This window comes from Gymnoscopelus microlampas, assembly GCF_963454915.1.
Source record: "Gymnoscopelus microlampas genome assembly, chromosome: 2".
NCBI lineage: Eukaryota > Metazoa > Chordata > Actinopteri > Myctophiformes > Myctophidae > Gymnoscopelus > Gymnoscopelus microlampas.
The window spans coordinates 22,456,809-22,480,437 of NC_139939.1; the positions used below are offsets into that span (position 1 = coordinate 22,456,809).

General features: G+C 40.4%; 1 protein-coding gene across 1 annotated transcript; it reads right to left on the bottom strand.

Moving 5' to 3' along the window:
- Nucleotides 1-9,366: 9,366 nt before the first annotated feature.
- On the bottom strand, nucleotides 9,367-10,477 carry LOC311054431 (forkhead box protein D2-like; the record flags this gene model as incomplete). The annotated part of the gene is made up of 1 exon (XM_084070400.1): nucleotides 9,367-10,477. The coding sequence occupies one exon, from the start codon at nucleotides 10,475-10,477 to the stop codon at nucleotides 9,518-9,520; it is 960 nt and encodes a 319-aa protein (XP_083926526.1). The 3' UTR covers nucleotides 9,367-9,517.
- Nucleotides 10,478-23,629: the final 13,152 nt, after the last annotated feature.

The window sequence follows — 23,629 nt, forward strand, 5'->3', positions numbered from 1 at the left end:
TGTGTGTGTGTGTGTGTGTGTGTGTCTGTTTATGAGAGTCAACCAGGGTGGTCTTTGGCTGCAAGCGTCCAGCCCGGCATGCAGGCTTGTCAACACAACACAACACCAGAAAACATCCCATATCTCAGCTCCTCCCGGCTTCTTCTCCATCTGCCAAAGCCTGTCCAGAACTGGCCGTACACAGTAATTTAACTCTGAAACTGTAAAAATGGACCGTGTGCGTGTGCGGTGTGTGTGTGTGTGTGTGTGTGTGTGTGTGTGTGTGTGTGTGTGTGTGTGTGTGTGTGTGTGTGTGTGTGTGTGTGTGTGTGTGTGTGCGTGTGCGTGCACGTGCGCGCACGCGAGTGTGTGTGCGCGGGAGGGCTTAAGTCCTCCTCTAGAATAACAAAGCTGCAATTGACACTGACCTTACCTCCCATTACTCCTCCTCCTCCTTCTACCATGATATGGTCTGGCCCCGTATGGCTTTCTCTGACTGTGGTTTGCTGTGTTTTAATCACTTTCACCCTGGCGTCCCTATTTTGGGCATGTCTTTATAGGCGAACATTTTTAACATTACATTTTTTTAATTATTCTAAGTTTGATTGCACGTCTACAAGCTCACAATGCGTTGTATCGTGACTATTTAAAATAATATTTCTATAGGACTTGAGTTGTTAAATCAAAGCGTTGTGGTGTAAGTACATTTTTAGCATTATTTTCCAATCAAAATTATTCCTCCTGAATCTATGATTAATGCAGGAATCGAGTGGAAACTTGCTGTTACAAATCTGTGGAACTTCTGGAAAACTTCATCTGGGCCAAACATTTTCAATCATTATGAATGGATCCCATTGATGATCCATCTTTCTTTCTTTCTTTCTTTCTTTCTTTCTTTCTTTCTCAGTCAGTCAGTCAGTCAGTCAGTCAGTGAGTCTGTCTGTCTGTCTGTCTGTCTGTCTGTCTGTCTGTCTGTCTGTCTGTCTGTCTCTCTCTCTCTCTCTCTCTCTCTCTCTCTCTCTCTCTCTCTTTCTCTCTCTTTCTCTCTCTCTCTCTCTCTCTCTCTCTCTCTCATATCTGGCTTGAGTCTCCAGCACCTGTCAGCTCCAGTTTTTATGAGTGTTTGAGGCAGGGTTGGATATGGAGCAGCAGGACTGAGTTGTTTAAGAGGGAGGAGATGAGGTGGAGGGGAGGGTGGAGAGGAAAAGGAGATATTCATGTTATTTATGGGGTGCAGGACGACGCGGGCTGCCTCAAACACTGCTGGAACACACTGACAGCATACACATCTCCTCCCACTCTCTCTCGCCGTCAGTCAAATACGATTTAGACTGCTAACTGCCCCTACAAGCTGTTATTATAAAGCTAACATCTATCTGAGACAGGGTTTATGATAACTACCATATTTGACTACCATGATGGTCTTCTCGCTGATAGGAACATAAATGCATGCAAAATAATTACCCATTTTCTCTGGGTGATTGTAACAGAGAGGTCCTCTGTTACTTGTCATTTGCACATGTACATTGTAACCTTTATTTATGGATGGATTCATTGCATAGCATATGGTCACTTTAGTATTTGCACGGCATAATTTGCACATTGTAGTTTGCACAGAAAGGAATGCAGTCATTTTATTGTTGATTACATTTAACTGAACATTTGAGTTGTGTCCTGTCCAGCTGAGCTGGCCACTCAGCTAACTAGTCCACCTATGGAGACAACATGTTTGGTGATATCTGGCAAGTGCAATTGGTGTAATATGAGTGCAATAGAGACTAAGTGGAATGTGTGAGAGGTGCAATATGGGTAATGCTGAGTAATGATTGAAAGCTTAACATGTACCAAAGTGGGCTGTTCTGTTTGCCAGTGTAATTGGGCTGGACCAAGTCAGAAGGGCAGAGGGGGGTTATAATGTGTATTTGGAATTGTGAGGGATCTTGTGTAAAGTTGTAGTATGATAATCATTAGTGGTGTAGTTCATGGAGTTTTAAGATATTTTATGAGTTAATGTTACATGTATTTCTGTATTTATATATTTCTGTAGTTGTATATCTACCCCTTGACATGGTGGAGTCTTAATTGCCTCAGCTGCTCCAGCTGAGTATAAAATTCTGCCAGTAACAAAGCTGTTCAGTTGAGGTAGAATGTGAGCCAGGCAACACCATGTACAGTATGTCACCTGTGGTGGAGCTCCTGTGTTGTCTTCTGTAAATCTGATGTCGGTGAATAAACACACCTCTTGGTTGCACTTTACAAACGACTCTGTACTGCTTCCAGCCGCAGAAGGGCTCGTTCTCACAGTGATCAATGATAGTTTGTTATCTTGTGTACCAAATCACAGAGTTTAATCCAATACCTTGGCTTAGTTGGAATTCACCCTTCCCCCTTTCTTTGTTGCAAAAACACCCTAAGCCTTTATTATTTTAAAGGTTAAGAAAAGTTAAGAAAATACTTTTGCTCATCAATACTATGTCCATTATCTGATCACCTTGTGGTCACATCTTGGACCAGTTTGGGGCAAAGTCATATCAGCTTCCCTTGAGGTTTAGATCTCAGCTGTAACTTGGCAGAAGAGATTTGGTGTAGAGGGAAAAGGGAGGGGGGCAAGTATAGACGCCTGGGACATTGATCAACAAAGTATAGGGTTTAAGTGGTTAAGAACAGGAGTCCTGAATGAGTAGAAACAATGGCGTACTATACGGTACACCTGCTAAAGCCAGGATTGATTGTATAATGAAGACAATATGCATCATGCACTGCCAACAACCACAACTTTATTTTCTTGGGTACACAGTTAAAGGCTGGGCGCCTCCTTTTTGTAGGCTAAGGGCTTAGGTTCACAACAGTACTATCCAATGATTAGTTTACCCATGAGACCTGGTAAAAAAATAAATAAGTTAGGAATGATCATTCTGGCATCATTCAGAAACAATCAAATTATATTGTTTCACCTGCTTCCAGGAAAAACAAGCACAAGCACGGAGAGCTGTCACCAGCTCTCAGTTTGCACATGAAATGTTTGGACGAACAGACAGAAAGACTGACTGACTGACTGACTGACTGACTGACTGTCTGTCTGTCTGTCTGTCTGTCTGTCTGTCTGTCTGTCTGACTGATAGACTGACCGACCAACAGGCCGACCGACTGACTGCTCAACCAACCAACTGACTATGAAAATAATTAAAATATCATGATAGAACCTGGGTAAGCATAGACTACAATGTAAACATGTACTGTAGTGCCGACCCATTACGTATACTGTAATTCAAACTTTGTTGAGAGCAAGCGTACTTTTTGAGTTTAAAATAACCACATTGACCACTTTTCACGTGCTCTCAAAGGGGAAAAACGATAACTCTATTCTATTCTGGTGATGAAATGATAATACAGTGCATATACAGTATACTGTAAACCCAGTGCTTTCACTCTATAAGGGAGAAAAGACAACTCAAAAGCAGCTTTTTTAAATTAACAGCCGTATGTCTTCAGCCAAAACCCACAAATTACCACCCTCCAGCAGCAGAGAATTAGGAACAATTTTGTGTTCGCTATAAAACAAATAAATAAATAAATACAAAATAAAGACCAGGGACGAGAGGCGGAGAGGAAATACAGCTTACTCATGGGACCACCAAAGCAGGCCTGCATGCATGGGACTGGTGACATGCAGTTTGCATTAAGTGCTGGAGAGACTTGCATTGGAGGGAGATTGAAAGAGTTCTCTTTATTACATGGCCTATTAGACTACTTATAGAGTTTTAGATTTTTAGGAAGCTGTTGAAATTCTTCCTCACTGGTGTGCGAAAAGAAAGAAAGGAAAAGAAAAGAAAAGAAAAGAAAAGAAAAGAAAAGAAAAGAAAAGAAAAGAAAAGAAAAGAAAAGCAGTTACTGAGTGTAAGCACTCAGTAAGTGTAAGTCTAGGAAAATGTGTTTTCACCGAATCACATGGGCTCAAATGTTGGCAGAAATTGTTCGATCAAATGAATTCCTGCAAAAGCCAGCTTTATCACCATAGATCATATAAAATTAATAAACCATATTCCTATTGCTGCTCCAGTCACTTAGGGCTCCATGGTGTTATAGACCTGATCTCAACTTATCTGATGTTGTCAGACTTATTTGCCAAAAGCGACAGCAGAGACTGTTTTCTACTCTGCCCCACAGAAATCGATGAGATTCACATAATTACAAATTCTGTTCATCATTCCAGTGTATTGTCCTTTCTTTCTGAAGTATGTACTTCATCAAAGGCCTTACTTGTGTCGTCACCAGTGATTAATCCAGTGCCATGTCTGTGTCCTCCTGGGACATCCAGTCTTCTGGATGTCTTCCTGTTGTGGGGATGGGACACTCCGCCTTCTCATACTCATTCAGAGGGAAAAGAGAGACAGACAGAGAAGGAAATATAGGATTCAAGCTCACCTCAGACAACGTTGGAAAGTTTGTCTTTCTAACATTGTCTGACTTCCTAGAAGAGAAATGGTAAGAGAGCGTAGGCCAGATGCCAAGACTCCCAGGTGAGATCAATGGACATTGCACAAAGCTGTGGTTACAAATCCTCAAAATGGACCCAAATGGATCAATTGAGTCCACTTCTACACTTTTGTAGTTAAATTAACACTGAGGATTTCATGTGATGGTTAAATGATGGCCTAGATCAGAGCCGTGGTTAGAGATGGAGGGCGTTCCTTTACTACCAGAGTCACCTCTCAACATGTAGTCCACACCCCACAAGAGCCTTGGAGAGGACAGGGAACAACTTCAGGCCGGCCCCAATCCCAGGAGGAGATGATGATGGGACCGATGACTGGCCCCAACTGAACTTTGCCTTTATTGCTTACATCAACACTCCATTAAATGACAAAACATTCACATCACATTAAGTATTAGTCACAAGCTAATTAATAGCAAAATGTAAAATATAGGCCTACATTTCAATGAAATTATTCTGAAATCAACGATGATACATGGGTGTCCGAGTAGCATGAGGTAAAACACTCACCTACCTTGCAGAGCTCCGGGTTCGTTTCCCGGCAGTGATACCTCTGGCTTGGCGTTCCAATATGCACAATTGTCTCAGGTGGGAAGCCAGCAGGAGATTGTGTGTTTTTTGCTGTGCTAGCGACTGCTACTGATTTGTCAGTGTGCCTGTTCAATGGGGAGGGGAACTGCGGTTGATAGCGTGAACCTCTGCACGACGTGTTACGTCAGAGTCAGGTGAAAATAAGCATCTAGCGACTTCCATGTGTATCGGAGGAGACATGTGGTTGTCTACACCCTCCCAAGGCCAACAGTGGGGCGGTTGGCAGCAACAGGGACCACAGCACATATGGGAATTGGCAATGAATAAATTGGGAGAAAATGAAAAAAAGATCTAAAAAGAGAATGATACATTCACACATCCTTTTCTCTGCCATGTTATGGGTCCAGGTGGTATTGGGTGGAAAAGATGCCAGGTACCATACCACAGGTTTTCCAGTACCAACGCCAGGGGAAAGTTGTATGGGAATGAAAAGAGACTGATCGGAACCAAATGCCCCTTCATCAAAGAGTTTCCCTAAGCCTGTGTAATATACAAACCTCCTGGTGTTCACCCTTGGTCCACTTTTCCAGATCTGCTTTTCTTTCCTCTCAAGGTCTGATTCCATCTTTCCTCCACTAAGTATTTCAGTTCTGTTGCTTGTTGACCTGGAAACTGTGGTTTCTGAGTGAACGTGTGGTAAAGACGGACAAACACATGCATGGCTGTGTGCTGTACACTGAAACCAACACGCACACACACACACACGCACACACACACACGCACACACACGCACACACACACACACACACACACACACACACACACACACACACACACACACACACACACACACACACACACACACACATTCACTCTCTCTTGCTCTCATACACTCACTGGCTCATCCGTGTACACTAAACAAACAAACAAGTTCTTCTAAGCAAACACACACACACACACACACACACACACACACACACACACACACACACACACACACACACACACACACACACACACACACACACACACACACACACACACACAGCTATGCCCCACCCCTTCGTTCACTTATACACACATGCAGACGCTCAATCTCCAAAGTGTTCAGTATAACGGACTGTAAGTCAATGACATTATGGCCATCTGGTTTTGTTGTCTTAAATGGCAGTTTGTTGTGAGGATAAACACTGGCAGTAAAAAATAAACCTATTCCTGTCATTTTCTCCCCTTTGTTGTGGTCCGATTTCTGGCTCTGGGATAATTGGAATCATTCATCCTCTATACTCACACCTCTCAAAGAGATCTGAGAATCTGTTTGAAATACATAATAAGAGAATAACTGTGGGGAGAATCGTCTAAAGGAAAAGTTGTTGTCAGTACTTTGTTCATCTAACATTTCCTCTGCTAATATCCAAACTTCACTCAAGTGTCTTGTGCTCCATCTCCAGTCTTCCAAAGAGCTCTTATGGAGTATGATTATTATTGTTGTCTCTAAGCATACAGTCAGTCAGTCCTCCCCCTCTCTCCCCTCAATCTTTTTCTCCTCTCTCTCTGGACACATGGCTAAAATATGAGCTCATGGTCCTTCTTGGGTGGCTGTGCTGTTATATGTCGCTGTCTTCTAACTACTTGAGGTCTAAGAAATGGGGGAGGGGGTTTCTCAAATAAAACACTCTGTCATATTTCCTGACACGGAGGCGATATGACATCTGAACTTATCCAGCTCTGCCATATAGTTCCCCTGTGCAGTTGTATTGGGCCACAATGGGGATACGATATATTTTCAGAAAAAGAGGCAAACAGGACATTGTCTGTGTGCATGTGTGTTATAATTGAATGAAATTGAAATATGACAGAGCCTGCCAGGAACAGCAAAGGGCTCCCCAAAGAGTTATAGGTGGAAATGTATGTATTGTAGCAGGCGTGCTTTGAGCCACAGCTCACTTAGATCAGCAGTGAGAGCCTAGCTTTGGTTCTGTGGATTTTATATACACTATTTTCCCTATGTTTTCATGTAGCCTATTCTGCAATTCTTGGGTTTCTGGTGGGTAACCACATAACACGAGTGCAACAAAATGTTTACGTGCCTGGGTCCCGGGGAGGTCTAAATGTATTCTGTTTGAGCCGAAAAATGTCTAAGAATCCTTACTCTCTTCTATTGACATGATACATATCAAATGGGTCATTTGGGTACTTTGGCAGTATCGCTAATCTTTCATTTACCTTCATTTCAGCTATTAACAGCTATTCACGCACGCACGCACGCACGCACACACACACACACACAAATGGACTGGAGAAATGTGTTGCTAATCGTTTCTACAAATAATTTCGTCCACAAGCAAAAATCAGTGGAATCAGATTTTGGTGAGATAGGCTGTTTTTTAATCCTTTATTGGATTGTATCGGTTTTACAGTGGCATTTTAGAATCTTCTAGAAACTAGATTTTCATAAAATCTTGAGTGAGATATGAAAAAGAAAGATTATTTTTTCCCAAATGAGAAATACAATTGCCCATCAATGTATGAAAAATGGGTGTCATGTATGGTACTGGTTCAACTTTAACCACTTAAACGACAAATAGTGAAAATAGCTAATCTAAAAGCTCCCATGTTGTAAGTTTGTAGATCTGCTATTTTCTTTTTTAAATGTGTCCAAAATAGGGACACCAGGTTGAAAGTGGTTAAACTACAACAGCCTACAGCGATGCATTTTCCAAGCACATATATAAATTCAACTGGGACAGTTAGCTCATTGCAAATCTCTCTGCACTTGCTCTAATGCAAAAAATACAGCAGCAGGCTATGTGCATCGGCATGATGCACATTTAAACTGCCATCGTGCCATATTGGCAGTTTAATTGCCATATAGCATTGGCATAATGACAGTGACCAAAATCCAATTAGAGCATGAATAAAACTCAAGACATAACAAAACAAGCAGCCAAAAGTAGGGTATAGAGTTTTACATTCACTAACCTTTATTATGGCCAGATCACCAGATGCATTTGATAACTCTGCTAATACCATTGCAGCATTGCCATGGTCATGTGCAAGTTATTTAAAGTGCAGGGACTGGCAATACACTCATGTTTTGCTACAGAATATGAAAGCCTGTTTTGACTGAAGAATGCCTCCTTTGTAACATCTGTGGCCCAAAATGCACACAGACACACACAGAAGGGGGGGGGGGGTATAGCTGTAAGCTCTTGTGTTTACATCACCTCTAAATTCAGAGTAAAGGTGATCAATCAAACCTTGTCACCTAAAGTCATTGATGTCATATAACCGTTTTCCAGACAGTCAGTGCTACATTGTTTTGGCAATAATATAACAATCAATGGTACAACAACTGCATTTTAGCTTGCTCAAAATCATATTTTGAAATATCTGTAGTCAAAATGCAACAAATGCAATGTAATATGTCCACATTTTATTAAAACGTTAATAAAAACCAATATTATTTTGGTCAAAATATTATAGGCAAAAAAAGTTGTAATTTCAATTAAATAAAACATGTTCATAATAAAGTATAGAATTATACTTATTGTTATATTATTATTATTATTGATATTACTATTATTATTATACCACTAATTTATACTCTGGGCAAACAAGCAAATCATTTAACCCTCTCTATTGTCTCTTGAGCTGTATACTAGTTAATTATTAAATTCATTTTTAGGCCTACGTGAAACAAAAAATAACAGCTTTGTAGAAAAATAGTATTTGTTATAAATGAACCATCATTGTTTAATAAATTGCATATTAGGCACGTTAGACATAATGGCCTTCAATGTCGAGATGGGTTATTTATGCACAACCTACAAGTTGATAAAATGCAAATAAAAATAAAAATAATGTTCAAAGCAAATTTCTCTGAAGCCAACAAATAAACGACACTTTCTGCACACAGTGGCATATTAACCAGTGGTGTAAAGTAAATATTAAAGTACATTTACTTAACTGTAGCCTACTTAAGTACAATTTGGAGATATTTTTACTTTTCAGTACTTTTACTTCTACTCCACTACTCAGACGCAAATAGTGTAGGCCTACTTTTGCTCCACTATAATTATTTGAAAACTTTGGTTACTAGTTACTTTGTGGATTATGATTATTATTACAAAACATACATTAACCACTTCAGCCCTATATATAGCCTACATTTCGGCCATTTGAAAATAGCCGATCTAAACTCACAATGTGTTGCATCTGAGGCATTGTGAGCTCGTAGATCTGCTATTTTCAAAAGATTTGTATACATTTTGAACGTGTGAAATGGGACATTCTGCATAATGAGTTCTTTCTACTTTTTCAGTAGGCCTACATTTTGATACTAATACTTTTTTGTATTCCAGTCCATTTTGAATTCCAGACTTTTACATGTAACAGAGTAGTTCTACATTGCAATATTGCTACTTTCACTTCAGTAAAAAAAAAAAAAAAAAAAAACTTGATCAACATGTTAATCTCAGACTAATTGCCAATAGGCTGCGGTGCAGGAGTTTATTCGCTATAAGGCTCGCACTGGAGAGAGGCCCCAGTCTGTAGTCTGAGGGGATGCGGTGGCATCATCAGTCCATGAAGTGACACGGGGGAGAAGAAAGGGGTTCCGCGGGGGACGAACGATGACACGGCGGTGTCAAAATGATCAAAGAGAAGCGCCCGAGTCGGTGGGCAAGTCTTTATTTGTCCATGATCACTCGTGGCGGTCCTGGAGAGGAGAGAGGAGAGCGTGGGTAGAATGCTGTTAACAGGTGGGATGCGAGGAGGAGAAGAGCTCGTTCTCGAACCTAGATCGTGGTAAAACTGATGATGGAGGTACGATCCCGTCCCGTAGTAAGGGATCCCGGCGTGCGTAACGGCGTCCTTTAATATCGCTCCCATTCCCAGACGGAAATGCTGGCGCTTGAAGCGCTTCCTCCGCCGCAGGAAGCTGCCGTTCTCGAACATATCGGCCGACATGGGGTCCAGGGTCCAGTAGTTGCCCTTGCCGGGGTTGCCGGGCTCCCGGGGCATCTTGACGAAGCAGTCGTTCAGGGACAAGTTGTGGCGGATGGAGTTCTGCCACGCCGGGAACTTCTCCCGGTAGTACGCGAAGCGCTGGCTGATGAAGTCGCAGATCTCGCTGAGGGTGAGCCTCTTCTTGGGACTCTGGAGGATGGCCATGGTGATCAGGGCGATGTACGAGTACGGGGGCTTCACGGACCTGCTGCCCACCGGACCACCGGCACGGATCGTCCCCTCTTCCTCCTCGGGCCGGTCAGGAGAGTCTCCCCCTGACCACTTCGGTGGAGCAAATGGTCGAGTCTCCTGCGAAGACTCGACCATTTGCTCCACCAAAGTGGCACTAGTGTCCTCTTTCAGCGACGAATAATCCTCGTTTCGTGCGTCTTTATGATCGTCCTCCTCTCCCTCCACGTCTATGTCGTTGTCATCCATGGGTTTGTTGTCGTCCAGGGTCATTGTCCTCGGGGCAGTGCCACCCGGTGCCACCTGCACCACCAACAGGCGAGATCAATGACGAACACACACGCAGGTCCCCCTGTCCTGTTCTGTCCGCTTCTCATTCACAAAAAAGGGAAATGCATCTGTCTGGGTCTTTGACTTTTTAGCCTCCCCCCACCATCCACTCTCCCCTCCTTTCTCCTCCTCCTGCAAACATTGTTGCTAAATAAAAACAATATAGGCCTACCCTGTCCAATGAAACTCAGAGGTAACCTCTTAATTTAAAGACTAGAGTATAGCCTATCCTCTTACCATAAGAGGATAGGCTATAGGCTACTCTAGTCTTTAAATTCAGCCATAGCAACACTTAACGATGCACCCCCCCTCACATCCAACCCACCCACCCCATAGCTTCATGCTTGGCCATTGATATCTGGAACAAATCGTATCTTTATGAATGAAATACTTTGACTTCTACAGGGTCTTCCACAGAATAAAATCTATTGCCTAATTTTTAAGCTGTTTTTCCCATACATTGTTTATATATACACTTACTTCTATTACTGTATGTACAGTACACAACACATAATATGGCCTATAGGCTACAGCCCTATAAGTATACTTTTCACTTGTTTAATGAGACTTATACTTGCTCAGCTCACCAGGCGGTAGGCTAGACTTCTTTGCCAAGTGGGTGGCCACACACAGACTGATACAGAGCGACTATTATTTCAAAATGGATTACGTCTTTGACTGATTTGAAACAGTCACATTGGGAAAAGACGCCTCGTCTACCATTATGCCAAATAATCTAGCAAGGCATGTATGGATATGGTCATATAAAGGAAATACAGGCTAATGTACTGAAATCTACGTAGGCCTACCTATGAATTTTTCATGAACTGTATCTGAATTGGGTGAACTTACAGCATTACATTTTGCACCATATTAAAACTACCCCCCCCCCCCCACACACACACACACACACACACACACACACACACACACACACACACACACAGCACCAATTGAACAACAAATGAGCAAATCCATTTCTTAATAAATTCTGTGTAAGCAATGCATTGTGTTTCAAATAAGTTTTGGCAGAAAAAAAATGGTTCTTCAAAAGAATTTTAATTGAGACCAAAACATGTACACTCTCCAACAAAATTATTTCCACAAAAACAGCTCAGAGCAATTATTTGGCTAGCAAAAATGGAATGACTGCAGAAGAAAACAACAAACGAGAACAAGAAAAGAATGAAAACAATCACAATACAAATTAAACAGAGAATATATTATTAAATCTTCCTTATTACAACCAAATGTACAGTATATCAGCAGAACATACATTAGCTAGCCGTCAGGCTCAAACAGAGCAACAGGTTTTTGTAGTAAATAATGACCCTTACGGGGTACATTTGGGTCTATTTTTACACAGGATTTCACTGTGTGGTAAACGAGACAACACAGGCATTCAAATGGAGCCTTAAATAGTGAATAGTGAGTAAGAGGTACAAGTAGTACAATATCAAAAAAGTTATGTCTTCATGCCTACTGTGCAAGACAAAGTGAAGACTAAATCAATATAAAACTACACAGCAATATATAAACAGTCAGGGAGTCATTATCCAAGGTATACATGTGTGCAAAAGTGCGAGATGGAATTGATTAAAGTACTCAGAGTTCTCAGTAAAATATATTAAGTCAATCTAAATAGTTATTTTGTCGTCAGTAAATTTGAGAACCTGTAGTAGGTTGAATGTGTACAGAGCCAAGCTTGGCTGCACCAAACTGTTTTAATTTCGAACCAGTGTGTGAGTAAGTGTGGTATAGAGTTTCATTTTGTGCGGTGTTAAACCACCATACCTTTTACACCTTCACTACCAGACTTTGTGTTTTCGCTGAGCTGAAGTCAGCCTCACAAAGTTTCCACACTTGGGGCAGCACAAGCTGGTGTTGCCCTCCTTCCTAGGGATGTGCCAGCACTTGATACAACGCACTCTGTACTTCTTATACCTAGGCCATAAAAAAAATACTGTGTTAATTACATTTCTCTACATGTTCAGGCTGAATATTATGCTTCTTGCAAAACATGCAACATTGGTAACCCCAGCATCAGAAACAATATTCTTTATGTGCAAAACTTTTCAAAGTGTAAGTACATAATGACTCAGTATAAGCATCATACAGAAACATGACACTGTGGTCTTCCAAAATAAACCAAGTGATACAACAGACACACAAGGAAGGCAATATTGGAGTGAATCTTTGTGTTAAGTACCAAGGGCACAATAAATAAATAAAAAACACAAAGTGAAATATTTCTTTAAGTCCCCGTGACAATATTATTCATAATAACCAGAAAGCCAAAATAGTGTTAGATTAGTACTCTTACTCTGACAAGCTTGGTAAATGTATTGAACAGCCTATATTAATATAAGCCACCTTATTCCACAGGCATTACAGAGTGGGGTCCCATCCTCAGCATCCCTCCACATAGGGGTCTTCTTGGTGCAGCATGATGCACATACTTTGCTCTCTGATAGGGGGAGACAGTAGTAATTCATATTAAGTTTTATACCAGTAATTTAATAGGCATTACATTTCAGTTGCAACATCTTCATCAGGCAGGAGTTACCTGATAAAGCTCTTGTGACTGAAATGTTGTGTTAAAGTACAATACAAGTGAAGACATTGTGTGGGATCCTGTTTATTTTTGCACTCACTTCCTTTAGTTCCTACATACCTGACACCAAGGTGTGCAAAAAAATATAGTAAGAATAAGACTTCACTGAAAAAAACACCTGCAAAGACTTGTCAAAGGACATCAAGGTGACATGAATGTAATTGTATTTCAGTACCGGTATTTAAATAAAACATTCATATGTCCTAGGCAGTTAAATGATGCCTCTTTTGTGTTTTACAACTTCAGAGAATGGAGAATAGTGACGATAATCCCTCTAGTTTATTTGTTGATTTATAAATGGACTGTATTAGCTCAATACAAATTCAGTTGTTCTGTATCCAATGACATGTTTTGTTTCTCCTTAATTTCACTCTACTTGTTAAAAAAAGGCCTTAAGGAGACTGTTTGTTACCCATTATAGTCTTAGGATGTTTACACAGCAGTTTCCCTAAATACCTCTTTTATTATCACTCATCAAATGTATTCCACCTGCCTGTAGTGAAGCTGTTTGAAAGCTAATTGTGCTGTGGTGGTGCCCCCTAGTGGTGGAAAAGGGGCATTTTGCATGACATGTATTACTGACCTGAACCCTTTTTTCTCCTGTTCACACTGAGCCATTTCTGTTATCCAGAGAACCCATCTCACCCAAAAATGAATAATACACAAAATAGCATAAATCTTTACCCTCACAACCGGGTCAGTGACACCTTCCACAGCAGCAGTATAGCTTTTTTGCAATCCAAAAGATTCCAATTAGCCACATTATTACTCATTTCAGAGTTGGGTCCATTTCAATATCAGAGGAACTCAATTTGACCCCAACAAGTTAGGAAAGCCTGTAATAATGTGCCATGTGGAATATCAATCTCACTTTGGGAAAACTTAGTTGAGCAGTTAAGAGTACCCCAACCATATCGCCATACTTACTAGAACTCTTGTTGGTTGCGTCACTCTCCTCTTCTGAGCTACTGGAACTCTGGGAAGACCGTGACCTCACTCTGGACCTCCTTATACTCTTAACTAGCTCCTTACTGTAGGGAAGGTACATGAAGACATAACTATTGAGCACCAAATGAAGTAACTTTTCATTTTCAGTCTTCTGAATACATATGATTTAAAACAAAAAAAGATATTACATAATGTTGCACTGTACAGTATATTTCCAGAAAACCCTCTAACCATAAGGACGTCTTTTTTGCACCATTTTATGCATTGATAAGTAAGTATTATACAATGTGGTGTTGCCTTTTATGTTTTTGTATTTAGTGAACTGCTGTACGCTGCCTTTTTTGACCAGAGCTCAACTGCAAATGAGATCCATATCTCAATGTGATTTCTCTGGATAAAACAATATATATAATAATAATAAATAAATCATATTTCATATTTCCCAATGGATATAAGCTGTCTTTACCTATACTTGGACTTTATGAGGAGCCGACACTGCTCCCTACTATCGTCCAGCTGTGTGTGCATGGTGAAGGTCACACCCTGAAGATCTGGGTCTTCAATATCAGGACTCCGGCTTGGGTGGGGCTGCTTTCTGGGAGTCTTGGTTCTCCATGTGGTCTGCTCAGGGAATGGATGGGAAGCATTTTGTCTGTGCTCTGGTGTAGTAGTCACAACGCACTGTTGAAGGGCTGGAGAGTTTATTTCTTCAGAATAGCTTTGAAATGACAACTGTGGAGCCAGTGGAGAATGAGAGGTTTCTACTTTAGATGCTGCAATTTCACAATCTTGCACTTGTGTTTTTGCACTTGACTGAGTCTCATTGCTCATCATGAGAGACTGTGGAGAGGCAGAAAGCAAATTCAAGGATAAGGGTTGCAGGTCATTTTGGGCGTCAACAGTGAAAAGCAGGTTTGAATTGAAGTCGAGTGTCAATGCTGGCTCTGATGTCAGATATTCCATTGTACTTAGAGAAGGGTATACAACACTTGCATCTTCATCTGAGTTACAGATAGGCTGTAGAAGCAGTGGGCCAAAGTTATCATCTGATGCAGATGAGATCTGTGTATGTGATAACACATTTCCTGGTGAAGTTGTTTTTAAAGTATCCTGTTGAGTAGAGATGGAATCCCCCTCATTCCAAACAAATGTGGTGAGAGCACCCTCGTAAGCCATCACTGAGTCTTTGCATGCATCTGCTGTAATATTTTGCTCTGTTTGCACATTGTCTCTTTTGTCATAAGTTGGTGATTGGATAACAACATACATTTGGGAGTCATTCACAGACCACTTTTCTTGAAAGTCACTTAATCCTTCACTACAGTTTCTCCTAAACTGTCCCATCATGTCCTCTAAGGGCCTGACACAAGTTATGTTTCCTTCTCTTGTAGTGACTACAGGAGGGGGCTGAGGATCCATCATTATGTGAGAAGTCACACTGCCACACCCCAGGCTCTGGTCTGTAGTATTTGTTGCTGAGGTAGATGGAGGGTCTGCAAAATGACCTAAATCCAGGGCAGATGACGATGAACTCGAGTCTCCTTCTTTTACATCTCCAAAATGCAAAAGCCTCTCACACTGCAGGTTGATAAGGCTCATCACGTCCCAAGGGTTACTGCATTGAGGGCTGGACCCAGTCTTGTATTCAACACTATCCTCTGTGTCATTCTCGTCATGGTTACAAGGCCACATGTGTGACAAACTTTGCTGAGAAGAGTCAGAAGGGAGAGACAAGTTCACATCTTCAGCCCCACATTTTACCATCAGGGCATCCTGGCTTGAATTCCCGTCTGACCAGGTGGTGGATGAGTTTGAATCCTGGTAACCACGCTGGACAGGTTCTGTTAGCTTGGAGGCCTCTTGGAGAAAGTAGAAAATAGTGGATTGAGTGGTATGGTAGCCTGGTGGGTCAGAGAACTGCTTCATGGCTCCCTGGGTTTCCTTGCTGAAGTCAACTGATGGTTCTGTCCCTGCACTCATATTGACATAATGAGTCTGTCAGGGAAAAACAAAAACAAAAAACCTTTAAGCAGATAGGCCTACATTAGATTATTTGACAACTTTAGTTACTAGTTACTTTATAGATTTAGATTATTATTACAAAACATACATTAACCACTTCAGCTCTGCATACATTTCGGCCATTTGAAAATAGCCGATCTACAAGCTCCCAATACGTCGCATTGTGAGCTTGTAGATCCGCAATTTTCATAAGATTTTAATGCATTTTATACATTTGAAAACTTGTGAAATTGGACAGTCTGCATAATGAGTACTTTATACTTTTGGTAATTTAAGTACATGTTAATACCAATACTTTTGTACTTTTACTCAAGTAAATTCTGAATTCCAGACTTTTACTTGTAACAGAGTATTTATACATGGCAGTATTGATACTTTTACTAAAGTAAAAAATGTGAGTGCTTTTGCAACCACTGGCAATGTGCTAAATACATTTAATATTTTCCTGGTCGACATTAATAAATAAACAACCCCAAAGATATGGCAAACATATTTAGAAGCTTTTATTTGTCTATACATACCTAAAACACAGGTTTAATTGTAGCTCTGATCCATAGTGTTATGGCCCAGAGCTAGTTTAATGGCATCAGCTACATTAGTTCATATATCAATGCATAAATCATTTTAACTATTGTCTAAATGTTGTCTTTAGAAAGGAATTAGCGACTTAAGCTTTAAATAAATCAACATAATTAGCCACGCTTAGAGTTTAAATACATTACCTCTCAAATGTCACCGAATTGATATTACGTTTGTTTCCAAAATGTAACCAAATGTATCCAGCTTTGTTCCTTTGATCTTGAATTTCGCGGGTAATAGTGTCTCGAGCGCATCCAGCGTCATCATTTATTTAACCACTTAAACCCTGTCTAAAAAAAAAGTGGGGTAAAAAAGAAAGAAAGCGAAAATAGCTGACCTACAAGCTTTCACTGCGTTGCAACGCTACACGTTGTAGATCTGCTATTTTGTTTTAATATTTAGTTTTTTTCTGACAAATATCGTAATGACATGGCCAAAAACAGAAAAGCCAGGATGAACTTTTAACACGCAGTTTAATGCGGCCTTTAACCCCGATCCAAGTCTCCGATCATGTACAAAGTTATGATCAGTCCGATGACTCCGATGGCCTCTGCTAAACAATGCTAACCGACGATCACGTTCCTTCATGTTATTTTTTAAAAGGACATTGCTTAAAAATGGAGGCCCAAATGTTTAAACACACTAAAAGTGCATCACGATCATTGAAAAAGTGAAGTCAAAGACAATGGACAGGACACTACGATCGCTGGACGCTTACCCGGGACTTTGTTTCTCCTCAGTTCAAGTTGTAGTTTCAGATGGATCACAATGAACGATCGGTGTCAGATTGGTGTTGCTGTCAGATGCTGTTGTTGGCTGTGAAGTGTGTCAAAAACGCGGGTGTCACAGATTGACACTGATTGCTCCCCATCACTACATAAACACATTCAGTCACTGTGATTCTGGTTCTTAAGGAAACGTGGTAGGCCCAACTAGTATCATCATGGTAATGCAACTAATGCACATTATTTCAAGACATTTAGCTCTACCGTTTACCAGGTAAATTCAATTAAAGTTAACTTTGCAAAGCACAGAAAAGTCGGTATTTAATATTTGATAAAACAAAGCTACTTACTAGTTGCTTTTGTTGCTACCTTGACCCAACCCCAAACCCATGGCACAACAGAATATTCAACTTATAGCTGGGAATTAAGGACAGTTCTTCATGATGACAGATGTCAACATTGAATTTATTTCACAAATCCAAAGATATGTCAATTATATGCTCCTACACAGACAATTGAACGACATTCCTTTTGTGCATTGGACAGTTGGAGTAAGCTTAATGTGATGGTTAAATATGGTAATCCCATTCTAGAGTAACATAAAACCAGCCAATGTTAGTTTACAATCAGGAATGTTCAAATCCAACACTTTTCAGGATGAAAGCACACCTATTTCAATTATTTAATCAACGTTTTGAATAGGTCTTATAGCAGGGTGTGCAATAGGCTAGATGGTGTCAACATAACTGCTAGCAATATAGGGTTGGACTTGAAATTCCCCTTTGATACTTGATAGAGAAGTGGCTCTAATTGCAGGTAAAAATGTTTTTTTAAAAGTGCATATGGTAAAATGTCAAGGCAAAATACATTGAACATGTGAGCGTGAAGTCAATGCTAGAGTAGGACAACATTGGACTGGCTGAAATTGACCGGATAACTATGGTTCTTATACTTGTGCGTAAATGACCATTGCATGAGGTTAACGATGGAATGTTCCTTTTAAGACCACCAAGATGTACAATGTGTAACAATAATATCCTGTGCTGCTACACCACTTGGGGGTTAACAGGCCAGCTTGTTGATTGTATGTTGTGAGGATATCTCAATTCATGACTGAGGACTTTCCATCAGTGGAAACCTTCCAGGTCTTAACCATTTTCAGCTTAAACGTTACGATTGTTACAAGACAACCCACTTCAGTGATGACTGACTGATCTGTTATCTGAAGGGATGTTCTGTCATGTTGGTATTTCTCAAACATTGTTCCACTTGGGAGTTGCTCTGGGCCTTCCCAGCTGAGATGCATCTGCATCTTGGTTATCTCCATCATTCAACCAGTGCCACAGGTAGCTAACTGGGCAGCAACACCCTTGTGTTTCTCAATGTCTTCCTCTCCACCAACTCCAGTTATTTCTGCTCAGTGTGGTTTGGGAACATGGCCGTCGACATAAAAGTTTCTGGTGACCTTAGGGAGGATTAGCTCCATTCCTTCCATCTCTCGGGTAATTATTATTTGACATCCCAGCCTGGAGTTCTCCTGGAGCATCGGTGCCATATCCAGCATGTCATCTTCCCTGGAAAAGAGAGAGCAATGATATGATATTTATTAGTTGAAAAATGACTAGGGGTCGAAGATCATGGCACAAAATAATTTGGTGATCAGTTACTGCCTGCCTACTCTCCAAAATATAAGGTGCCCAATTAAACAGAATACAGAAAATGTATGAATCATTTGCATTGCTAAAATCAGTTAGGGAACATGCTAGACAGCCAGGCAAAACAGTATCAAAACTACACACTATTTAAGGCTTACCTTTCCTCTGGTTCCGGTATTTTGTCTAAATGGTCTAAACTCACATAGACATGGCATGTTGAGCAGGCTAGTGACGCCTCACAGGCTCCTGGGATGGAAAAGGGAATTTCAACTTTAGATTATATTTCAGGATCAGAAGGACTTTGTCACACCTCAAGAAATATTTTAAGTAAGTCAGACTTGCAGTTCAATAATAAACCAAAATATAAACACAATCCCTATATAAAATGGCACCACGCACCTAATAAAACTTTATGAAAAAGAAAGATCTGCTTTAGCTTAAAATCCTATACATATAATTAGCTATAGCCTACATGTTTTTTTAATGAAGTTAAGTAACAGTGTTAAAAATCACATTAGCAGGTCTATGTGTGTGTATAAATAAGAGAACCATTATTCCTTGTTCAAAAGTCTGATTGCTTTGCTATATCACGTTTCAATTCCATTTCAATATCAGAGGAACTCAATTTGACCCCAACAAGTTAGGAAAGCCTGTAATAATGTGCCATGTGGAATATCAATCTCACTTTGGGAAAACTTAGTTGAGCAGTTAAGAGTACCCCAACCATATCGCCATACTTACTAGAACTCTTGTTGGTTGCGTCACTCTCCTCTTCTGAGCTACTGGAACTCTGGGAAGACCGTGACCTCACTCTGGACCTCCTTATACTCTTAACTAGCTCCTTACTGTAGGGAAGGTACATGAAGACATAACTATTGAGCACCAAATGAAGTAACTTTTCATTTTCAGTCTTCTGAATACATATGATTTAAAACAAAAAAAGATATTACATAATGTTGCACTGTACAGTATATTTCCAGAAAACCCTCTAACCATAAGGACGTCTTTTTTGCACCATTTTATGCATTGATAAGTAAGTATTATACAATGTGGTGTTGCCTTTTATGTTTTTGTATTTAGTGAACTGCTGTACGCTGCCTTTTTTGACCAGAGCTCAACTGCAAATGAGATCCATATCTCAATGTGATTTCTCTGGATAAAACAATATATATAATAATAATAAATAAATCATATTTCATATTTCCCAATGGATATAAGCTGTCTTTACCTATACTTGGACTTTATGAGGAGCCGACACTGCTCCCTACTATCGTCCAGCTGTGTGTGCATGGTGAAGGTCACACCCTGAAGATCTGGGTCTTCAATATCAGGACTCCGGCTTGGGTGGGGCTGCTTTCTGGGAGTCTTGGTTCTCCATGTGGTCTGCTCAGGGAATGGATGGGAAGCATTTTGTCTGTGCTCTGGTGTAGTAGTCACAACGCACTGTTGAAGGGCTGGAGAGTTTATTTCTTCAGAATAGCTTTGAAATGACAACTGTGGAGCCAGTGGAGAATGAGAGGTTTCTACTTTAGATGCTGCAATTTCACAATCTTGCACTTGTGTTTTTGCACTTGACTGAGTCTCATTGCTCATCATGAGAGACTGTGGAGAGGCAGAAAGCAAATTCAAGGATAAGGGTTGCAGGTCATTTTGGGCGTCAACAGTGAAAAGCAGGTTTGAATTGAAGTCGAGTGTCAATGCTGGCTCTGATGTCAGATATTCCATTGTACTTAGAGAAGGGTATACAACACTTGCATCTTCATCTGAGTTACAGATAGGCTGTAGAAGCAGTGGGCCAAAGTTATCATCTGATGCAGATGAGATCTGTGTATGTGATAACACATTTCCTGGTGAAGTTGTTTTTAAAGTATCCTGTTGAGTAGAGATGGAATCCCCCTCATTCCAAACAAATGTGGTGAGAGCACCCTCGTAAGCCATCACTGAGTCTTTGCATGCATCTGCTGTAATATTTTGCTCTGTTTGCACATTGTCTCTTTTGTCATAAGTTGGTGATTGGATAACAACATACATTTGGGAGTCATTCACAGACCACTTTTCTTGAAAGTCACTTAATCCTTCACTACAGTTTCTCCTAAACTGTCCCATCATGTCCTCTAAGGGCCTGACACAAGTTATGTTTCCTTCTCTTGTAGTGACTACAGGAGGGGGCTGAGGATCCATCATTATGTGAGAAGTCACACTGCCACACCCCAGGCTCTGGTCTGTAGTATTTGTTGCTGAGGTAGATGGAGGGTCTGCAAAATGACCTAAATCCAGGGCAGATGACGATGAACTCGAGTCTCCTTCTTTTACATCTCCAAAATGCAAAAGCCTCTCACACTGCAGGTTGATAAGGCTCATCACGTCCCAAGGGTTACTGCATTGAGGGCTGGACCCAGTCTTGTATTCAACACTATCCTCTGTGTCATTCTCGTCATGGTTACAAGGCCACATGTGTGACAAACTTTGCTGAGAAGAGTCAGAAGGGAGAGACAAGTTCACATCTTCAGCCCCACATTTTACCATCAGGGCATCCTGGCTTGAATTCCCGTCTGACCAGGTGGTGGATGAGTTTGAATCCTGGTAACCACGCTGGACAGGTTCTGTTAGCTTGGAGGCCTCTTGGAGAAAGTAGAAAATAGTGGATTGAGTGGTATGGTAGCCTGGTGGGTCAGAGAACTGCTTCATGGCTCCCTGGGTTTCCTTGCTGAAGTCAACTGATGGTTCTGTCCCTGCACTCATATTGACATAATGAGTCTGTCAGGGAAAAACAAAAACAAAAAACCTTTAAGCAGATAGGCCTACATTAGATTATTTGACAACTTTAGTTACTAGTTACTTTATAGATTTAGATTATTATTACAAAACATACATTAACCACTTCAGCTCTGCATACATTTCGGCCATTTGAAAATAGCCGATCTACAAGCTCCCAATACGTCGCATTGTGAGCTTGTAGATCCGCAATTTTCATAAGATTTTAATGCATTTTATACATTTGAAAACTTGTGAAATTGGACAGTCTGCATAATGAGTACTTTATACTTTTGGTAATTTAAGTACATGTTAATACCAATACTTTTGTACTTTTACTCAAGTAAATTCTGAATTCCAGACTTTTACTTGTAACAGAGTATTTATACATGGCAGTATTGATACTTTTACTAAAGTAAAAAATGTGAGTGCTTTTGCAACCACTGGCAATGTGCTAAATACATTTAATATTTTCCTGGTCGACATTAATAAATAAACAACCCCAAAGATATGGCAAACATATTTAGAAGCTTTTATTTGTCTATACATACCTAAAACACAGGTTTAATTGTAGCTCTGATCCATAGTGTTATGGCCCAGAGCTAGTTTAATGGCATCAGCTACATTAGTTCATATATCAATGCATAAATCATTTTAACTATTGTCTAAATGTTGTCTTTAGAAAGGAATTAGCGACTTAAGCTTTAAATAAATCAACATAATTAGCCACGCTTAGAGTTTAAATACATTACCTCTCAAATGTCACCGAATTGATATTACGTTTGTTTCCAAAATGTAACCAAATGTATCCAGCTTTGTTCCTTTGATCTTGAATTTCGCGGGTAATAGTGTCTCGAGCGCATCCAGCGTCATCATTTATTTAACCACTTAAACCCTGTCTAAAAAAAAAGTGGGGTAAAAAAGAAAGAAAGCGAAAATAGCTGACCTACAAGCTTTCACTGCGTTGCAACGCTACAAATGACAAATATCGTAATGACATGGCCAAAAACAGAAAAGCCAGGATGAACTTTTAACACGCAGTTTAATGCGGCCTTTAACCCCGATCCAAGTCTCCGATCATGTACAAAGTTATGATCAGTCCGATGACTCCGATGGCCTCTGCTAAACAATGCTAACCGACGATCACGTTCCTTCATGTTATTTTTTAAAAGGACATTGCTTAAAAATGGAGGCCCAAATGTTTAAACACACTAAAAGTGCATCACGATCATTGAAAAAGTGAAGTCAAAGACAATGGACAGGACACTACGATCGCTGGACGCTTACCCGGGACTTTGTTTCTCCTCAGTTCAAGTTGTAGTTTCAGATGGATCACAATGAACGATCGGTGTCAGATTGGTGTTGCTGTCAGATGCTGTTGTTGGCTGTGAAGTGTGTCAAAAACGCGGGTGTCACAGATTGACACTGATTGCTCCCCATCACTACATAAACACATTCAGTCACTGTGATTCTGGTTCTTAAGGAAACGTGGTAGGCCCAACTAGTATCATCATGGTAATGCAACTAATGCACATTATTTCAAGACATTTAGCTCTACCGTTTACCAGGTAAATTCAATTAAAGTTAACTTTGCAAAGCACAGAAAAGTCGGTATTTAATATTTGATAAAACAAAGCTACTTACTAGTTGCTTTTGTTGCTACCTTGACCCAACCCCAAACCCATGGCACAACAGAATATTCAACTTATAGCTGGGAATTAAGGACAGTTCTTCATGATGACAGATGTCAACATTGAATTTATTTCACAAATCCAAAGATATGTCAATTATATGCTCC